The 22,010-nt window shown below is 41.7% G+C and overlaps 1 protein-coding gene across 1 annotated transcript in view; it reads right to left on the bottom strand.

The window, feature by feature from the left end:
- RABEP1 (rabaptin, RAB GTPase binding effector protein 1) overlaps positions 1–22,010 on the bottom strand; it is a 371,388-nt gene that overhangs the window by 128,025 nt on the left and 221,353 nt on the right. The window contains exon 5 of the mRNA XM_053707515.1: positions 19,469–19,588. Within this exon, the coding sequence (XP_053563490.1) occupies positions 19,469–19,588 (120 nt within the window). The remainder of the gene's footprint in view (positions 1–19,468; positions 19,589–22,010) is intronic.

The following is a 22,010-nucleotide window of genomic DNA, read 5'->3' on the forward strand; positions in this document are numbered from 1 at the left end:
GTTTTGCAGAGGATACATATACAAGTAAGTAAATCGCAAAAAGCATCACAGAACAAACTTCAGTAGAAAAAGTACCAGCTATAAACTGCAAACTCAGTATGATGCCTGAAGTCTGCACCATGGAACTCAAGTTTACAAGTTTATGTGAACTAATATAAATCTTGAAACATCCAGGTTTTCCCTAATGATGAAGAGTGGCCATTCATGAACCAGTGTACAGATTAAATAATAAGAGAGGGAACATCAGGAGGGATGATCAAAAAGGGCCACTTCAAAAGCATAAACTCTTAAGCAATCACCCCTGTAAATAATTGTCAGGACGAGTAGTACGATTAGGGGTATTGAAACAAATATGAAGTAGGTAGAGGAATTAAAAGAAGAACAGCACTTGCAAATGCACCAGTTCCTACATTGATGACTGCTAGATAGAGGATGACCTGATAGCTAAATATGAAAAGCAACTTATATTGAATATTAGAGAATATAAAAGCATTTACATTTGTCTGCTTCACCAAACGACTTTGTTGACCCAAGAGGAAAAAAAAGAAAAGGGAAAAAGGAAAGGAAAAAAGGGTGTAGAAGCACACCAGATTATAGAACTGTAACAGAGTATTTTCCATAACAAAAATAGAGTTTGTAATTGAGCCTCTTATAAGAAGGAATATGTTAAAGAGTGATCTTAAGACTAAAGACATTAAGCTAAGGTTGTCTTTACCCAAAGTGTAGATGACCCAAATAATGCTTATTGAATCACTCATGGAACACTAAAGGGCATTGAGAAAGACGATTAAGTAAAATAACACCACTATGAACAGTAATGACTTTCAGGTGAAATGCCTGTTCTCACGCCTGTGCCTAGAGTTGACCCTGGGACCTTCAGTCTCTGGCTGTTTGCCTTCCTTCTTGAGCAACTGGAAGGCTCTGGCTCTGTGTGAAATTCCTGAATCCTACTGCCTGCACTGGCTGGCTCTCTGCTCCACCAGCTGTAGGCAGTTAACTAATCAGCAGCCTATAATAACTGCTTCCTGGTTCCTTTGTTTGCCTGTGTATAGGTTAGTCTTGTACTACCTGGGGGCGCTTCCTCTTGAGAGTAATTTTCTGTTTTGACATCTGGCTTGCTATGACCTGTCTTTTGCCTGTTTTCCTGTTGCTGACCTTGGCTTGGACATAGGCCTGAAGTTGTCTTTTCCTTTGGTACCGTCACCTGCCTGTTATTTTGTTGCTAACATTGCCTTGGACTCTGACCTGTGTTTTCTTATTTGTATGCCTAGTATATTCCTGGCCAGTATTGACTGTCTGCTTCAAACATCTGGATCCCTGTGCAATTTCCTGGGCTGAAGAGGGTTCTACCTGTCAATCCACCTGATTCTGGGATAAGAAGACTACAGTATAGGAAATAGGGGTGGGAGATGGGATCCTCTTGCAGGCCTAAAACCCATTAGTGAAACATGCAACATCAACACTCATCTTCTTGTTTAATACTGAAAAACACAACAGTAGTAACGTATAGAGGCAGCATTTGTTAACTCTAAAAATTACAAGTGCATCCTAAAATTAAACACACTAAACAATATTAGTAGAAGTGAAGCACTCAACAAACAAATATCAGCAAATACATATGAAAAATATAATTATAAGGCTTGATAAAGCTAAATTGACTTGTGTTATCACGGTCAACATGGTCACACAGGTATATCCAACAGTGGGAACCACCAAATCGTCATAGATCGAAATAGGATCTAACTTACCCCTTTCCAGCTTTGAAGAGGGCAAGTGGCAGTCAAATTGGGGTTGCTGTGGTACTCCAGAAAATAACAGTTTTAAAAAAACATAAAAAAATGGCATAAAAAAAGCTCAGGACAAATAGTTGTTGGTGGCACAGTAGCCCAGCCCACTGGCTTCCTCCAAGCACATAGGAGTGACAGAGAAAGAAAGGGGCTTATATAGCACTCATCCTTACTAAACGGATATTGAAAAAGGTTACATAAAAAACACTTTTTTATTTAAAGTTAAAATGGGGTAAACACCCCTAAAGGATTCTCAAACCCACTACCAATGAGACAAACTAAACATAAAACCAAACCGACAGTCACTTTTCTGTTTCCTGGCCGATAGCAGGAAACATCGGCATCAGGTGGCTGAAGTGACTGTACAGTATGTATGTAAAGTGGTTAAAACAAATGCGTTTCGGCTAATAAATAGCCTTTCTCAATGTTAAACTTCACAATGTCAAGTTGTTTAAGCCGAGGCTCAAGCGTGTGCGGTCTTTTACACCGGTTAATGATTTGCATCCAGCCAATCCAATATGCCTATAGAGCGACGCCTACATGTCATCCAATCACGCTGTGAAAGAGAAGACGTCCTCCGTTATGGCTGTTATGTGTGGCTAATGCGTTCTGCTTCAACCGTAACCTTCACGCTCATTGGATGTTTTAGAGAGATACACTTGTCCCCTTACGTGGTACCGATATTGCAATCATATCACAAAAAGGGGTGATATTCATCATAGAGTAAGGACTGTCCGATCATCTGTCACATCAATATACTTGTGTTACACTAATGTGTTACAGAAAAACATATATACAATCTTAATGCGAATAACAACCTGATGCGATCGTCTCACAGGAGAATTCAACCTTTGCATAATAGTTAGAAAAAAAAGAGAAAATGGACTCTCTTATAGAGGTGCGCAAATGGTGAAAAAGCCAGTTGAAGTGAAGATAGTCTTGAGGCAGCGGGTCACTCAGAAGGTTAGGCAGTACTCTTAGGAGTGAAATCAGGAAGGAGAATCTGTGAGGACAGAAAATAGAGGCGCCTTATGGGACAATATCGCTCATCAAAATAGAAGATAATAATAAAGCAGCCCAGAGCGGGGGTACTCACAAAAGTAGCGGCATAAAAGTATGCCTCACAGCGCAGGACAGGACCTTGGTCGCCCGACAGACACACCAGCTGGATTAGCACAAGGAGTTTGGCACCCAATCGGCAGCAGCTTGCAGGACCACGTCACAGGGGAGCTGTCCGTGAAACACCCAATCACCGGCCTTGGCAGTATGATGGACAGGTTGGCGAGCCAACCAAATAACGTCAGACGTGGAGCAGGAATATGAAAAAACTCGGAAGTTTATTTAAAATGCATAGATAAAAGTATAAAAGATATGCAGCAATAAGCAACGCAATTCTCGACCCTCCGGTCGTTTCATCAGGCTTATAATGAACAATGATATCCTGCTCTATTTGACAAAAAAAGTGATCCAATCGCAGGCCGACCTACATGCACACCCCTCCCTTGTCCAATAGGAGAGCTCTCAGGTTAGGCGCTCATATTATCCAGGACATCATAAGGTTCAAATAAGACCTCCATTTGAACCTTATTATGTCCTGGACAATATGAGCGCCTAACTATTATGCAAAGGTTGAATTTTCCTGTGAGACGATCGCATCAGGTTGTTATTCGCATTAAGATTGTATATATGTTTTTCTGTAACACATTAGTGTAACACAAGTATATTGATGTGACAGATGATCGGACAATCCTTACTCTATGATGAATATCACCCCTATTTGTGATATGATTGCAATATCGGTACCACGTAAGGGGACAAGTGTATCTCTCTAAAACATCCAATGAGCGTGAAGGTTACGGTTGAAGCAGAACGCATTAGCCACACAACAGCCATAACGGAGGACGTCTTCTCTTTCACAGCGTGATTGGATGACATGTAGGCGTTGCTCTATAGGCATATTGGATTGGCTGGATGCAAATCATTAACCGGTATAAAAGACCGCACACGCTTGAGCCTCGGCTTAAACAACTTGACATTGTGAAGTTTAACATTGAGAAAGGCTATTTATTAGCTGAAACGCGTTTGTTTTAACCACTTTACTTACATACTGTACAGTCACTTCAGCCACCTGATGCCAATGTTTCCTGCTATCGACCAGGAAACAGAAAAGTGACTGTCGGTTTGGTTTTATGTTTAGTTTGTCTCATTGGTAGTGGGTTTGAGAATCCTTTAGGGGTGTTTACCCCATTTTAACTTTAAATAATAAAAGTGTTTTTTATATATCCTTTTTCTATATCAGTTTAGTAAGGATGAGTGCTATATAAGCCCCTTTCTTTCTCTGTCTCTCCTATGTTGGTATATATTTAAAGGGAAAGCACCGGAATCTAGTAATAGATTCTTTTCCTTAATTTTTCCACAGTGTAGTGCCAGTTATTTACTCCTCTAGTACATTCCTCCAAGCACAGTCATATAGTCTAATATTCAGAAGGGGGAACAGAAGTGTCCAGTCACATCATAATGTAGGGATTCCTGTTGCAATAAGCCCTGTGTTCAATGAATGCCTAGTCTACTAAGTTTTCGATCCAGCTGTTGTGTGTGGTGAAGGAACTGCAGACAACAGCAGACCAATATGGGCTGTCTCCCACTTCCTATTCAGCTGCATGTACAGTCATTCACTTGGCTTTATCTCCTTGGCTGATATGTTTGGTAGGAAAAGCTCAGTACTTTTCCCTATACTTCTCTCACCTGAAGCAAGAGATCACTGGACTAGAGGCCTTACAGCAGTCCTTGTTTGAGGCTGTGAGCCTTTGTCTGCTTAAGCAAATTGTTAGGGACAGCCATTGTGAAGCAATGGGATGCAGTTTCTATGGAAGGATGGAGTCTTTCCTGTGTGGGAAGAGAAGCAGCCAGTCTGTGGTCCCAGCAAAAAGTTGGTGAGAAGATCAGGAACTTCTGCATCAATAATTCTGGGCCCGGTTATTGTTTATACTTTTATGTTTTCATGTACAATTGCCACAGAGTGTGTGTACATACTGTAATCATTTTCTGCATCTTAAAGCTACTTACTACTTAAAATAGTAGTGCAGAAAATTATACACACTGACATGGATTTATAAACAACAATTATCTTCTATTACTTACATAAATGTGGCTGTTTATTATATTTATCCTACATTCAAACAGTTGTCATATGATAAGTTATGTCTGTCTGTACATCTATTGGCCTAGTTCTCTGTGCAGTGCATATGTGCTGCAGAGATCATGAATAATTTATAATATCATTGAAAGCATAAGGAGCCATACTGTGTATGATGTGTGAGATCTTAGGTTTAGCTGTTCTTTAGGGGTGCTCTATCTCATCTGAGGCCTTGCTGAAGCATGTTGTTGTCATAAAGGTTTGCAGGGATCAAGTATCTGGTCTGAAGTCTCACTAAATTATGTAGCTAGCAAAAGAAAAAAACTGCAGGGACCTAGTCAGGTCCAGCTCAAGACATTGTGCTACCTGGGTCCCAGAATGCAATGACACCCCTCCCCAGTAGTAACTTAACTGATTAGCATATCAACCTATTAGCCTGGCCGCTGACCTTATTAAGCCTGCCTGCATGCAACCAATGATTATACACAATTGAGCAATAAGTGGGAAGAAAGTTAGGGAAGAGATGCCCTTGTCCAACCTTGAATGTCACCCCTGACCGGTTCTGTGTCTTTGTCTCTGTGGGGGACGTCACAGGCTCCCAACAGCATAACCTTATTTTGCACAGAGGACAGGAGTGGTCTGGGTCTGACAATGATACTCCATTTTTAAGTTCTGCCTGGATCCGTTGGACCCACTTGGTCCCATGGTTGAGCCGGCCCTGGACCTAGTATAGGATGTATGAGTTTTAAATGTACAGGTAGAGGCATATATAGGTGTGTATGCCTGTATGCACACTTATCTAATAGTGGGATCTAAGTAATGTGGAATTTACCGAACATAAGGAGGCTGCAGGGGAGGAACAACTAAACAACTTGTCTGTGGTACTGTTGTGGCACATTCTCTGTCTAAAGTGCTTCAGGGAGTCATGTATCTGGTCTAGGGTTGGGATCTGATGTAGCACATATCTGGCCTATGAGGAGTGCAGAGGGCCATGCATCTGGCCTGGTGCGAGTTGTCTGATTTACTATACAGTACATCTAGTATAAAGGGAGGTGTTGGAAGGCATTAGATATGGGTCCTGGGGTCTGATGTGGCAAACTTTCAGCATAAGAGGGTGCACGGTCCACTTGTCTAGTTTTGATTTAATGTATGTAGGGCAATGCATCTGGTCAGTGGTCTGCTGTGGCATATACCTGGTATAATGGGGGCAGGAAACTGTGTATTTGTTCTGCGGTCAAATGCTGCACTGTGATTTACAATGATAGATGCATAAAGGGAGCAGATATTTAGTTTGGGATCTAGTGCATTGCGTCTGCTGCTTGTGATGGTTGGCAAATACAAGAGGTATGTGTATATCAGATAAAGTTTGCAATAAAATGCTATTTTAAACAACTTTGCGTTATGACTTCCTTGTATTTTTATATACATTTTGAAAGGGGACAGATTTCTTTCACATTTAGGAGCCAGTAAAAATATTGAGCTAGCCACATACTATTTAGGACCCAGACAGCAGGAATTGTGTATAGATATATGTAGAATAATACAAAATGTGTTGAGCAAGAAGTAAAATTCCAGGCTTGGATTTGACAACCCTTGCATGAAAAATATTCAGTTTATACAAATTAATATATTGGATTTTTTTGCTTTTTTTAATGGTAGATGTTAAGAGATGCCTCATATTTTAGTTTTACCTAAGGCTTCACCATATAACAAAATGCAAAACCATGCATTTTTTCCAATATGACGACTGTGACTAGCACAGATTTGCTTGTCCATACCAAATAACTACGCAAACACTACTGGATAAATTATATCTATTTGCATAAGCCACAGAAAATGAACAAAAACGGAGCAACATGGAAATGCCAGAACCTTTAAATCTGTCTTGGTATCCTCATAAGAATTTTTTTTTAACTAAACATCCAGAGCTCTTTAAGCTTGTTCTTTGAGAACTTTTGCTCTGACTACTCTAATACTTTAGTAGCAAAATTCTCTTATCAAAAAAATCCCCAAGTTTTAGCTTTACCCTTGTTATCATGAATAAAAAACACAATTTATGCTTACCTGATAAATGTATTTCTCTTGTGGTGTATCCAGTCCACTGATCATCCATTACTTGTGGGATATTCTCATTCCCAACAGGAAGTTGCAAGAGGACACCCACAGCAGAGCTGTTATATAGCTCCTCCCCTAACTGCCATATCCAGTCATTCGACCGAAAACAAGCCGAGAAAGGAGAAACCATAGGATGCAGTGGTGACTGTAGTTTAAATTTAAAAATTACCTGCCTTAAAATGACAGGGCGGGCCGTGGACTGGATACACCACAAGAGAAATAAATTTATCAGGTAAGCATAAATTGTGTTTTCTCTTATAAGGTGTATCCAGTCCACGGATCATCCATTACTTGTGGGATACCAATACCAAAGCTAAAGTACACGGATGAAGGGAGGGACAAGGCAGGTACCACTGCCTGTAAAACCTTTCTCCCAAAAATAGCCTCCGAAGAAGCAAAAGTATCAAATTTGTAGAATTTTGAAAAGGTATGACGCGAAGACCAAGTTGCCGCCTTGCAAATCTGTTCAACAGAAGCCTCATTTTTAAAGGCCCAAGTGGAAGCCACAGCTCTAGTAGAATGAGCTGTAATCCTTTCAGGAGGCTGCTGTCCAGCAGTCTCATAGGCTAAGCGGATTATGCCTCTTAGCCAAAAAGAAAGAGAGGTTGCCGAAGCCTTTTGACCTCTCCTCTGTCCAGAGTAGACAACAAACAAAGCAGATGTTTGACGAAAATCTTTAGTAGCTTGTAAGTAAAACTTTAAAGCACGAACCACGTCCAGATTGTGTAATAGGTGTTCCTTCTTTGAAGAAGGATTAGGACGCAAGGATGGAACAACAATCTCTTGATTGATATTCTTGTTAGATACCACCTTAGGTAAAAACCCAGGTTTGGTACGCAGGACTACCTTATCCGTATGGAAGATCAGATAAGGAGAATCACATTGTAAGGCAGATAACTCAGAGACTCTACGAGCCGAGGAAATAGCTACCAAAAAAAGAACTTTCCAAGATAAAAGTTTGATATCTATGGAATGAAGAGGTTCAAACGGAACTCCTTGAAGAACCTTAAGAACCAGATTTAAGCTCCATGACGGAGCAACAGGTTTAAACACAGGCTTGATTCTAACTAAAGCCTGACAAAATGCTTGAACGTCTGGAACATCTGCCAGACGCTTGTGCAAAAGAATAGACAGGGCAGAAATCTGTCCCTTAAAAGAACTAGCTGACAATCCTTTTTCCAAACCTTCTTGGAGAAAGGATAATATCCTGGGAATCCTGACCTTACTCAATGAGTAACCCTTGGATTCACACCAATAAAGATATTTACGCCATATCTTATGGTAAATTTTCCTGGTGACAGGCTTTCGTGCCTGTATTAAGGTATCAATGACTGACTCGGAGAAGCCACGCTTTGATAAAATCAAGCGTTCAATCTCCAGGCAGTCAGTCTCAGAGAAGTTAGATTTGGATAGTTGAAAGGCCCTTGTAGTAGAAGGTCCTGTCTTAACGGCAGAGTCCAAGGTGGAAAGGATGACATGTCCACCAGATCTGCATACCAGGTCCTGCGTGGCCACGCAGGCGCTATTAAAATCACCGATGCTCTCTCCTGCTTGATCTTGGCAATCAGTCGAGGGAGCAGAGGAAACGGTGGAAACACATAGGCCAGGTTGAAAGACCAAGGCGCTGCTAGAGCATCTATCAGCGTCGCCTCGGGATCCCTGGACCTGGATCCTTAACAAGGAAGCTTGGCGTTCTGGCGAGACGCCATGAGATCCAGTTCTGGTTTGCCCCAACGATGAATCAATTGAGCAAACACCTCCGTATAGAGTTCCCACTCCCCCGGATGAAAAGTCTGACGACTTAGAAAATCCACCTCCCAGTTCTCTACACCTGGGATAGGGATAGCTGATAGGTGGCAAGAGTGAACCTCTGCCCAGCAAATTATCTTTGAGACTTCTAACATCGCCAGGGAACTCCTTGTTCCCCCTTGATGGTTGATGTAAGCCACAGTCGTGATGTTGTCCGACTGAAATCTGATGAACCTCATTGTTGCTAATTGAGGCCAAGCCTGAAGAGCATTGAATATCGTTCTCAGTTCCAGAATATTTATTGGAAGGAGTGTCTCCTCCTGAGTCCACGATCCCTGAGCCTTCAGGGAGTTCCAGACTGCAACCCAACCTAGAAGGCTGGCATCTGTCGTTACAATTGTCCAATCTGGCCTGCGAAAGGTCATACCTTTGGACAGATGGACCCGAGATAGCCACCAGAGAAGAGAATCCCTGGTCTCTTGATCCAGATTTAGTAGAGGGGACAAATCTGTGTAATCCCCATTCCACTGACTGAGCATGCAGAGTTGCAGCGGTCTGAGATGTAAGCGTGCAAACGGCACTATGTCCATTGCCGCTACCATTAAGCCGATTACTTCCATGCACTGAGCCACCGAAGGGCGCGGAATGGAATGAAGAACACGGCAGGAATTTAGAAGCTTTGATAACCTGGACTCCGTCAGGTAAATTTTCATTTCCACAGAATCTATCAGAGTCCCTAGGAAGGAAACTCTTGTGAGTGGGGATAGAGAACTCTTTTCTTCGTTCACTTTCCACCCATGCGACCTCAGAAATGCCAGTGCTATGTCCGTATGAGACTTGGCAATTTGGAAGTTTGATGCCTGTATCAGGATGTCGTCTAAATAAGGGGCCACTGCTATGCCCCGCGGCCTTAGAACCGCCAGAAGCGACCCCAGAACCTTCGTAAAAATTCTTGTGGCTGTAGCTAATCCAAAGGGAAGAGCTACAAACTGGTAATATGCCTGTCTAGAAAGGCAAACCTGAGAAACTGATGATGATCTTTGTGTATCGGAATGTGAAGATAAGCATCCTTTAAATCCACTGTAGTCATATATTGACCCTCCTGGATCATAGGTAGGATGGTACAAATAGTTTCCATCTTGAATGATGGAACTCTGAGGAATTTGTTTAAGATCTTTAAATCCAAAATTGGTCTAAAGGTTCCCTCTTTTTTGGGAACCACACACAGATTTGAGTAAAATCCCTGTCCCTGTTCCTCCCTTGGAACTGGATGGATCACTCCCATAACTAGGAGGTCTTGTACACAGTGTAAGAATGCCTCTCTCTTTATCTGGTTTGCAGATAATTGTGAAAGGTGAAATCTCCCTTTTGGAGAGGAAGCTTTGAAGTCCAGAAGATATCCCTGGGATATAATTTCCAACGCCCAGGGATCCAGGACATCTCTTGCCCACGCCTGGGCGAAGAGTGAAAGTCTGCCCCCTACTAGATCCGTTACCGGATAGGGGGCCGTTCCTTCATGCTGTCTTAGAGGCAGCAGCAGGCTTTTTGGCCTGCTTACCTTTGTTCCAGGTCTGGTTAGGTCTCCAGACCGTCTTGGATTGAGCAAAAGTTCCCTCTTGTTTTGCATTAGAGGAAGTTGATGCCACACTTGCCTTGAAGTTTCGAAAGGCACGAAAATTAGACTGTTTGGCCCTTGATTTGGGCCTATCCTGAGGAAGGGCATGACCTTTTCCTCCAGTGATATCAGCAATAATCTCCTTCAAACCAGGCCCGAATAGGGTCTGCCCCTTGAAGGGAATGTTAAGCAGCTTAGACTTTGAAGTAACGTCAGCTGACCATGATTTAAGCCATAGCGCCCTGCGCGCCTGGATAGCAAAACCAGAGTTCTTAGCCGTTAGTTTAGTCAAATGAACAATGGCATCAGAAACAAAAGAATTGGCTAGCTTAAGTGCTCTAAGCTTGTCAAGTATGTCATCCAATGGAGTTGTTGCCTGTAAAGCCTCTTCCAGAGACTCAAACCAGAACGCCGCAGCAGCAGTGACAGGCCCAATGCATGCAAGGGGCTGTAGGATAAAACCTTGTTGAATAAACATTTTCTTAAGGTAACCCTCTAACTTTTTATCCATTGGCTCTAAAAAAGCACAACTGTCCTCGACAGGGATAATAGTACGCTTTGCTAAAGTAGAAACTGCTCCCTCCACCTTAGGGACTGTCTGCCATAAGTCCCGTGTGGTGGCGTCTATTGGAAACATTTTTCTAAAAATAGGAGGGGGAGAGAACGGCACACCTGGTCTATCCCATTCCTTATTAATAATTTCTGTAAACCTTTTAGGTATTGGAAAAACATCAGTACACACTGGCACTGCATAGTATTTATCCAGTCTACACAATTTCTCTGGCACTGCAATTGTATCACTGTCATTCAGAGCAGCTAAAATCTCCCTGAGCAACACGCGGAGGTGTTCAAGCTTAAATTTAAATGTAGAAATATCAGAATCAGGTTGCATCATCTTCCCTGAGTCAGAAACATTACCCACAGACTGAAGCTCTCCTTCAGCTTCTGCATATTGTGAGGCAGTATCAGACATGGTTCTTAAAGCGTCAGTATGCTCTGTATTTCGTCTAACCCCCGAGATATCTCGCTTTCCTCTAAATTCAGGTAGTCTGGCTAATACCGCTGACAGTGTATTATCCATGACTGCCGCCATGTCTTGTAAAGTAACCACTATGGGCGCCCTAGATGTACTTGGCGCCATTTGAGCGGGAGTCAAAGGATCTGACACGTGGGGAGAGTTAGTCGGCATAACTTCCCCCTCGTCAGATTCCTCTGGTGATAAATTTTTTAAAGACAGAATATGATCTTTATTGCTTAAAGTGAAATCAGTACATTTGGTACACATTCTAAGAGGGGGTTCCACCATGGCTTTTAAACATAATGAACAAGGAGTTTCCTCTATGTCAGACATGTTTGTACAGACTAGCAATGAGACTAGCAAGCTTGGAAAACACTTTAAATCAAGTTAACAAGCAAATATAAAAAACGGTACTGTGCCTTTAAGAGAAACAAATTTTGTCAAAATTTGAAAAACAGTGAAAAAAGGCAGTAAATCAAACGAAATTTTTACAGTGTATGTAATAAGCTAACAGAGCATTACACCCACTTGCAAATGGATGATTAACCCCTTAGTTCAAAAAACGGATCAAAAAAACAATAGACGTTTTTTAACAGTCACAACAAACTGCCACAGCTCTGCTGTGGCCCTACCTTCCCCAATAAACGACTTTGGAAAGACTTTGAGCCCTTTAGATGTCCTATAGCATTCAGGGGACTCCTGAGGGAAGCTGGATGTCTCAGTCTGTAATTTTAACTGCGCAAAAAAGCACTAAAATAGGCCCCTCCCACTCATACTACAACAGTGGAAAGCCTCAGGAAACTGTTTCTAGGCAAAATTTAAGCCAGCCATGTGGAAAAAACTAGGCCCCAATAAAGTTTTATCACCAAAGCATATATAAAAACGCTTAAACATGCCAGCAAACGTTTTATATTGCAATTTTATAAGAGTATTACCTCTGAGAGTAAGCATACCAGTCGCTATTAAATCACTGTATCCAGGCTTAACTTACTTTAATCCGGTATCAGCAGCATTTTCTAGCATTTACATCTCTAGAAAAAAATTGTAACTGCACATACCTCATAGCAGGGTAACCTGCACGCTATTCTCCCGCTGAAGTTACCTCTCTCCTCAGACATATGTGAGAACAGCAATGGATCTTCGTTACAACCTGCTAAGATCATAGAAAACGCAGGCAGATTCTTCTTCTCTTTACTGCCTGGGATAAAATAGTACAACTCCGGTACCATTTAAAAATAAACTTTTGATTGAAGAAAAAAAAACAGAATTTATGTTTACCTGATAAATTACTTTCTCCAACGGTGTGTCCGGTCCACGGCGTCATCCTTACTTGTGGGATATTCTCTTCCCCAACAGGAAATGGCAAAGAGCCCAGCAAAGCTGGTCACATGATCCCTCCTAGGCTCCGCCTACCCCAGTCATTCGACCGACGTTAAGGAGGAATATTTGCATAGGAGAAACCATATGAAACCGTGGTGACTGTAGTTAAAGAAAATAAATTATCAGACCTGATTAAAAAACCAGGGCGGGCCGTGGACCGGACACACCGTTGGAGAAAGTAATTTATCAGGTAAACATAAATTCTGTTTTCTCCAACATAGGTGTGTCCGGTCCACGGCGTCATCCTTACTTGTGGGAACCAATACCAAAGCTTTAGGACACGGATGATGGGAGGGAGCAAATCAGGTCACCTAGATGGAAGGCACCACGGCTTGCAAAACCTTTCTCCCAAAAATAGCCTCAGAAGAAGCAAAAGTATCAAACTTGTAAAATTTGGTAAAAGTGTGCAGTGAAGACCAAGTCGCTGCCCTACATATCTGATCAACAGAAGCCTCGTTCTTGAAGGCCCATGTGGAAGCCACAGCCCTAGTGGAATGAGCTGTGATTCTTTCGGGAGGCTGCCGTCCGGCAGTCTCGTAAGCCAATCTGATGATGCTTTTAATCCAAAAAGAGAGAGAGGTAGAAGTTGCTTTTTGACCTCTCCTTTTACCGGAATAAACAACAAACAAGGAAGATGTTTGTCTAAAATCCTTTGTAGCATCTAAATAGAATTTTAGAGCGCGAACAACATCCAAATTGTGCAACAAACGTTCCTTCTTCGAAACTGGTTTCGGACACAGAGAAGGTACGATAATCTCCTGGTTAATGTTTTTGTTAGAAACAACTTTTGGAAGAAAACCAGGTTTAGTACGTAAAACCACCTTATCTGCATGGAACACCAGATAAGGAGGAGAACACTGCAGAGCAGATAAGTCTGAAACTCTTCTAGCAGAAGAAATTGCAACCAAAAACAAAACTTTTCAAGATAATAACTTAATATCAACGGAATGTAAGGGTTCAAACGGAACCCCCTGAAGAACTGAAAGAACTAAGTTGAGACTCCAAGGAGGAGTCAAAGGTTTGTAAACAGGCTTGATTCTAACCAGAGCCTGAACAAAGGCTTGAACATCTGGCACAGCTGCCAGCTTTTTGTGAAGTAACACAGACAAGGCAGAAATCTGTCCCTTCAGGGAACTTGCAGATAATCCTTTTTCCAATCCTTCTTGAAGGAAGGATAGAATCTTAGGAATCTTAACCTTGTCCCAAGGGAATCCTTTAGATTCACACCAACAGATATATTTTTTCCAAATTTTGTGGTAAATCTTTCTAGTTACAGGCTTTCTGGCCTGAACAAGAGTATCGATAACAGAATCTGAGAACCCTCGCTTCGATAAGATCAAGCGTTCAATCTCCAAGCAGTCAGCTGGAGTGAGACCAGATTCGGATGTTCGAACGGACCTTGAACAAGAAGGTCTCGTCTCAAAGGTAGCTTCCATGGTGGAGCCGATGACATATTCACCAGATCTGCATACCAAGTCCTGCGTGGCCACGCAGGAGCTATCAAGATCACCGACGCCCATTCCTGATTGATCCTGGCTACCAGCCTGGGGATGAGAGGAAACGGCGGGAATACATAAGCTAGTTTGAAGGTCCAAGGTGCTACTAGTGCATCCACTAGAGCCGCCTTGGGATCCCTGGATCTGGACCCGTAGCAAGGAACTTTGAAGTTCTGACGAGAGGCCATCAGATCCATGTCTGGAATGCCCCACAGTTGAGTGACTTGGGCAAAGATTTCCGGATGGAGTTCCCACTCCCCCGGATGCAATGTCTGACGACTCAGAAAATCCGCTTCCCAATTTTCCACTCCTGGGATGTGGATAGCAGCCAGGTGGCAGGAGTGAGACTCCGCCCATAGAATGATTTTGGTCACTTCTTCCATCGCCAGGGAACTCCTTGTTCCCCCCTGATGGTTGATGTACGCAACAGTTGTCATGTTGTCTGATTGAAACCGTATGAACCTGGCCCTCGCTAGCTGAGGCCAAGCCTTGAGAGCATTGAATATCGCTCTCAGTTCCAGAATATTTATCGGTAGAAGAGATTCTTCCCGAGACCAAAGACCCTGAGCTTTCAGGGATCCCCAGACCGCGCCCCAGCCCATCAGACTGGCGTCGGTCGTGACAATGACCCACTCTGGTCTGCGGAAGGTCATCCCTTGTGACAGGTTGTCCAGGGACAGCCACCAACGGAGTGAGTCTCTGGTCCTCTGATTTACCTGTATCCTCGGAGACAAGTTTGTATAGTCCCCATTCCACTGACTGAGCATGCACAGTTGTAATGGTCTTAGATGAATGCGCGCAAAAGGAACTATGTCCATTGCCGCTACCATCAAACCTATCACTTCCATGCACTGCGCTATGGAAGGAAGAGGAACGGAATGAAGTATCCGACAAGAGTCTAGAAGTTTTGTTTTTCTGGCCTCTGTCAGAAAAATCCTCATTTCTAAGGAGTCTATTATTGTCCCCAAGAAGGGAACCCTTGTTGACGGAGATAGAGAACTCTTTTCCACGTTCACTTTCCATCCGTGAGATCTGAGAAAGGCCAGGACAATGTCCGTGTGAGCCTTTGCTTGAGGAAGGGACGACGCTTGAATCAGAATGTCGTCCAAGTAAGGTACTACAGCAATGCCCCTTGGTCTTAGCACAGCTAGAAGGGACCCTAGTACCTTTGTGAAAATCCTTGGAGCAGTGGCTAATCCGAAAGGAAGCGCCACGAACTGGTAATGCTTGTCCAGGAATGCGAACCTTAGGAACCGATGATGTTCCTTGTGGATAGGAATATGTAGATACGCATCCTTTAAATCCACCGTGGTCATGAATTGACCTTCCTGGATGGAAGGAAGAATTGTTCGAATGGTTTCCATTTTGAACGATGGAACCTTGAGAAACTTGTTTAAGATCTTGAGATCTAAGATTGGTCTGAACGTTCCCTCTTTTTTGGGAACTATGAACAGATTGGAGTAGAACCCCATCCCTTGTTCTCCTAATGGAACAGGATGAATCACTCCCATTTTTAACAGGTCTTCTACACAACATAAGAATGCCTGTCTTTTTATGTGGTCTGAAGACAACTGAGACCTGTGGAACCTCCCCCTTGGGGGAAGCCCCTTGAATTCCAGAAGATAGCCTTGGGAGACTATTTCTAGCGCCCAAGGATCCAGAACATCTCTTGCCCAAGCCCGAGCGAAGAGAGAGAGTCTGCCCCCCACCAGATCCGGTCCCGGATCGGGGGCCAACATTTCATGCTGTCTTGGTAGCAGTGGCAGGTTTCTTGGCCTGCTTTCGCTTGTTCCAGCCTTGCATTGGTCTCCAAGCTGGCTTGGCTTGAGAAGTATTACCCTCTTGCTTAGAGGACGTAGCACTTTGGGCTGGTCCGTTTCTACGAAAGGGACGAAAATTAGGTTTATTTTTGGCCTTGAAAGGCCGAACCTGAGGAAGGGCATGGCCCTTACCCCCAGTGATATCAGAGATAATCTCTTTCAAGTCAGGGCCAAACAGCGTTTTCCCCTTGAAAGGAATGTTAAGTAGCTTGTTCTTGGAAGACGCATCAGCTGACCAAGATTTCAACCAAAGCGCTCTGCGCGCCACAATAGCAAACCCAGAATTCTTAGCCGCTAACCTAGCCAATTGCAAAGTGGCGTCTAGGGTGAAAGAATTAGCCAATTTGAGAGCATTGATTCTGTCCATAATCTCCTCATAAGGAGGAGAATCACTATCGACCGCCTTTACCAGCTCATCGAACCAGAAACACGCGGCTGTAGCGACAGGGACAATGCATGAAATTGGTTGTAGAAGGTAACCCTGCTGAACAAACATCTTTTTAAGTAAACCTTCTAATTTTTTATCCATAGGATCTTTGAAAGCACAACTATCTTCTATGGGTATAGTGGTGCGTTTGTTTAAAGTGGAAACCGCTCCCTCGACCTTGGGGACTGTCTGCCATAAGTCCTTTCTGGGGTCGACCATAGGAAACAATTTTTTAAATATGGGGGGAGGGACGAAAGGAATACCGGGCCTTTCCCATTCTTTATTTACAATGTCCGCCACCCGCTTGGGTATAGGAAAAGCTTCTGGGAGCCCCGGGACCTCTAGGAACTTGTCCATTTTACATAGTTTCTCTGGGATGACCAACTTGTCACAATCATCCAGAGTGGATAATACCTCCTTAAGCAGAATGCGGAGATGTTCCAACTTAAATTTAAACGTAATCACATCAGGTTCAGCTTGTTGAGAAATGTTCCCTGAATCAGTAATTTCTCCCTCAGACAAAACCTCCCTGGCCCCATCAGACTGGTTTAGGGGCCCTTCAGAACCATTATTATCAGCGTCGTCATGCTCTTCAGTATCTAAAACAGAGCAGTCGCGCTTACGCTGATAAGTGTGCATTTTGGCTAAAATGTTTTTGACAGAATTATCCATTACAGCCGTTAATTGTTGCATAGTAAGGAGTATTGGCGCGCTAGATGTACTAGGGGCCTCCTGAGTGGGCAAGACTCGTGTAGACGAAGGAGGGAATGATGCAGTACCATGCTTACTCCCCTCACTTGAGGAATCATCTTGGGCATCATTGTCATTGTCACATAAATCACATTTATTTAAATGAGAAGGAACTCTGGCTTCCCCACATTCAGAACACAGTCTATCTGGTAGTTCAGACATGTTAAACAGGCATAAACTTGATAACAAAGTACAAAAAACGTTTTAAAATAAAACCGTTACTGTCACTTTAAATTTTAAACTGAACACACTTTATTACTGCAATTGCGAAAAAATATGAAGGAATTGCTCAAAATTCACCAAAATTTCACCACAGTGTCTTAAAGCCTTAAAAGTATTGCACCCCAAATTTGGAAGCTTTAACCCTTAAAATAACGGAACCGGAGCCGTTTATAACTTTAACCCCTTTACAGTCCCTGGTGTCTGCTTTGCTGAGACCCAACCAAGCCCAAAGGGGAATACGATACCAAATGACGCCTTCAGAAAGTCTTTTCTATGTATCAGAGCTCCTCACACATGCGACTGCATGTCATGCCTCTCAAAAACAAGTGCGCAACACCGGCGCGAAAATGAGGCTCTGCCTATGATTTGGGAAAGCCCCTAAAGAGAAAGGTGTCTAAAAAAGTGCCTGCCGATATAAACTTATCAAAATACCCAGATTAAATGATTCCTCAAGGCTAAATATGTGTTAATAATGAATCGATTTAGCCCAGAAAAAGTCTACAGTCTTAATAAGCCCTTGTGAAGCCCTTATTTACAATCTTAATAAACATGGCTTACCGGATCCCATAGGGAAAATGACAGCTTCCAGCATTACATCGTCTTGTTAGAATGTGTCATACCTCAAGCAGCAAGAGACTGCTCACTGTTCCCCCAACTGAAGTTAATTCCTCTCAACAGTCCTGTGTGGAACAGCCATGGATTTTAGTAACGGTTGCTAAAATCATTTTCCTCATACAAACAGAAATCTTCATCTCTTTTCTGTTTCTGAGTAAATAGTACATACCAGCACTATTTTAAAATAACAAACTCTTGATTGAATAATAAAAACTACAGTTAAACACTAAAAAACTCTAAGCCATCTCCGTGGAGATGTTGCCTGTACAACGGCAAAGAGAATGACTGGGGTAGGCGGAGCCTAGGAGGGATCATGTGACCAGCTTTGCTGGGCTCTTTGCCATTTCCTGTTGGGGAAGAGAATATCCCACAAGTAAGGATGACGCCGTGGACCGGACACACCTATGTTGGAGAAACTAACTATATTTCACCACTCTCTCTTACTACCTCCATGCTTGTTGAGAGTTGCAAGAGAATGACTGGATATGGCAGTTAGGGGAGGAGCTATATAACAGCTCTGCTGTGGGTGTCCTCTTGCAACTTCCTGTTGGGAATGAGAATATCCCACAAGTAATGGATGATCCGTGGACTGGATACACCATACAAGAGAAAGTTCTACTTACTTTGCAACTATCCCTATCATGCAACAAATATGCTAAATCAGGAGAGAATTCATCTTGAGTTAAAAGATCCCATGAAAGTATAAATAATTAAAAGGGATATAAAGGTGTAAACTAAGTAAAGGTCCGATGGGCTATCAGCAACTTAAACTGGTAGTGGCAGGTCTAGTGAATGCTTAACACTTTGAATCATTTTTGTATGACACACACACTCAGTTACCTGACTGTATGTCGCTTCCGAAAAAACGTATTAGTCCACTTCTCTCAAAGGGTAGAAGTGGAAAAGAATATGAATATAAGGACATTTAGCTTTTTGTTAGGATTTGTAAATAATACAATATAAATTCTCTCCTGTTAATTCATGTACGAAAATGTAAGAGGGGGACAGGCAGATGCGGGGAAGGATCAACAATTTGTACAAAACTAAAAGAGAACCATATGCTTATAGGAGCAGAGAGACTAACCTACACTACTATATTAGCTAGAGACAGAATGGGAACATGCATGAAGGGGACTGTTATTACAGGTGAGACAGCAGAAGACTGTAAACATCTGGGAAGTTTTTAAGTACCTAATGCTATATAATAAGCTGTCATGAAAATAACTAATTAAAACATGGCTCTGGCAAAGTAAGGCATAAATAACATCTCAGGAGTGTACAATAAGTATGTAAAGATCACCAGATTCTTAAAATGAATGTGAAATAAAAATGCTCAACCTTTGACCCCTCCAGCTCCTTTATCCTTTCTTCAGCTTCTGTCAACTTCTCCTTTAAGGCCCCGATTTCCTGCTCCATAGGCATCACGACAGAGCGAAGCTTCTCTGCATCTTCTTGAGCCTACAGTCACAAGAAATCTATCAGGTATATGGTTGTAGAAACACGAACTGAAGTCTTCTGGTATTCAATTACTGGTTTTCTGCAGTCAACTCACATTACAATTTTCTGTTTGTTTAGAAGATTTTAATGTGAAACCCACATCAAAGTGTGTTTGTTAATGTATATTGTCAATTATAAGTGCTTATTCACCCCTTTGAAAGCAAGTGTGTCATGGCTATAAACTGCAAAAGTACCATTAAATTGTATCAAACATACAATTAAGTACAGTACCTTTATGTAATAAGATGGGAACATCCTAAAACACTCACATAAGAATATACAATACTGTGCAAAAGTCTTAGGCCAACATTAGATTTGTTGTTTTAGCAAAGTTTTACTGACCATCCATATTTATTTTTCAGTCTCTTTATTAAGATACAAACAAAAAATACAGTAAATATGTAATATATATATATATATATATATATATATATATATATATATATATATATATATATATATATATATATATATATATATATATATATATATATATATATATCCAAAACACCAGAACTCGCCCACAAAGGAAAACTGCCTGGGTGCAATTTTGTAAAGAATATTTAGCCAGGAAAAAATGCACTCTCAGGACTTTCACAAACAAGTTACTTTTATTTCTGTAACGTTTTCGGAGGTCTTGCCTCCTTCATCAGCATCATGATGATGATGATGAAGGAGGCAAGACCTCCGAAAACGTTACAGAAATAAAAGTAACTTGTTTGTGAAAGTCCTGAGAGTGCATTTTTTCCTGGCTATATATATATATATATATATATATATATATATATATATATATATATATATATATATATATATATATATATATATATATATATATATATATATATATATATATATATATATATATATATATATATATATATATATGTAAAAATGAGAACAAAATGGCTTCTTCTGGCAAAAGACAATATTTAGTGTGACCTCGCTTGACACTAAGCACATCTTGAACTATTTTGAGGAGACTGTCCTTAAGTTTTCTAAAGTAATTGTCTGTTATAATATACCAGGCTTCTTTCAGCACTTCCCAGAGTTCTGCTTTAGATTTAAGTTGTCTTTATTTCTTTACCTGTCCAGGTGATCCGATACTGCTTCTATAATATTCAGGTCTTGACTCTGTGGAGAATGTCAGTGTTTTATCAGCTGTTTTTCTCTCCAAATATGATTTCACTGCATTAGCAGTGTGCTTGGGAACATTATGCTGAAAAATAAAACCATTTCCAATCAGGCGTTTTCCAGAAGGAATGGCATGATAAATTAAAATCTGTCTGTACTTTTCAGCATTCATGACCCCATCAATTCGGACAATATCGCCAACACCACTGGCAGAAATGCAGCACCAAACCAGGACAGACCCTCCACCATGTTTCATTGAAGGCCGCAAACATTCTTCCATCTCTCTCCAACTCTTCTTCTCACATATTGTCGATGACTGGACCCAAAAATGTCAAACTTGTATTCCTCACTCCATAAAACTCTTTTCCACTGATCTTAATTCCAATCTTTGTGAGCTTTAGCATATTTTATCCTTTTCAACCTGTTCAAACCTTCCGAAAAAGTGGTTTCTTGGCTGCTACCTTTCCACAAAGCACCATTTCTGATCAAGCATCTTCGGACTATAGAAGGGTCAACTTGGCATCCCGATATAGCAGTAGAATCAAAAAAGTGGAAAACAGCACACCAATTACCTCTTCCAGTGGGGCACGGAGTAATAGACTTGCCAAGTCTCACCAATGTCCATAAAATTCAAGAAACTCCAGCCACCAATTTCTTTTAAAAGACCTTTATTCTTTAGTCATGGGTCCCATTGATATACAACGTTTCAAGCCAGCATTAGGCTCTTAGTCATGATCCCGATATAGCAGCCAGATGCTAAGCTGGGTCCTTGCTGGACTTCTTCTGGTCTCTCAAAGAAGAAAGTTTTCTTGGCCTTCCAGTTCCTTTTTTTTGTCCTTGACCTCTTCTTATTCTTCTAATTTCTTTATAACAGCTTGAATACCACATTTTGAGTATCCAGTATGTTTGCCGATTTCCCTTTGAGAGAGGCCTTGCTGAAGCAAAAGCACGATTGTCAAATTCTGTGATCTTTGGCATTTTAAATGGAATTATGTGATTGAAAGCTGGTTTTATTATCAAGCTTCCAATTAATTAAACTCATACCACATGTGTATGTAATGCTCAAGCATGTCTTGCACAAACCTGGTGTAATAGATCTTTTTCACAGCAGTCATTCTGACATGAAATAGGACAAATACAGGTGTTAACAATTACATTAATTAGGGTTCCATTCCATTTAAGTTTACGAAAGCCAGGTTCCTGCTATTGCTCAAGTGTAAGGGGAGGTCACACTTAATACTAGCCACTT

This window comes from Bombina bombina, chromosome 3 (assembly GCF_027579735.1).
Source record: "Bombina bombina isolate aBomBom1 chromosome 3, aBomBom1.pri, whole genome shotgun sequence".
Classification (NCBI taxonomy): domain Eukaryota; kingdom Metazoa; phylum Chordata; class Amphibia; order Anura; family Bombinatoridae; genus Bombina; species Bombina bombina.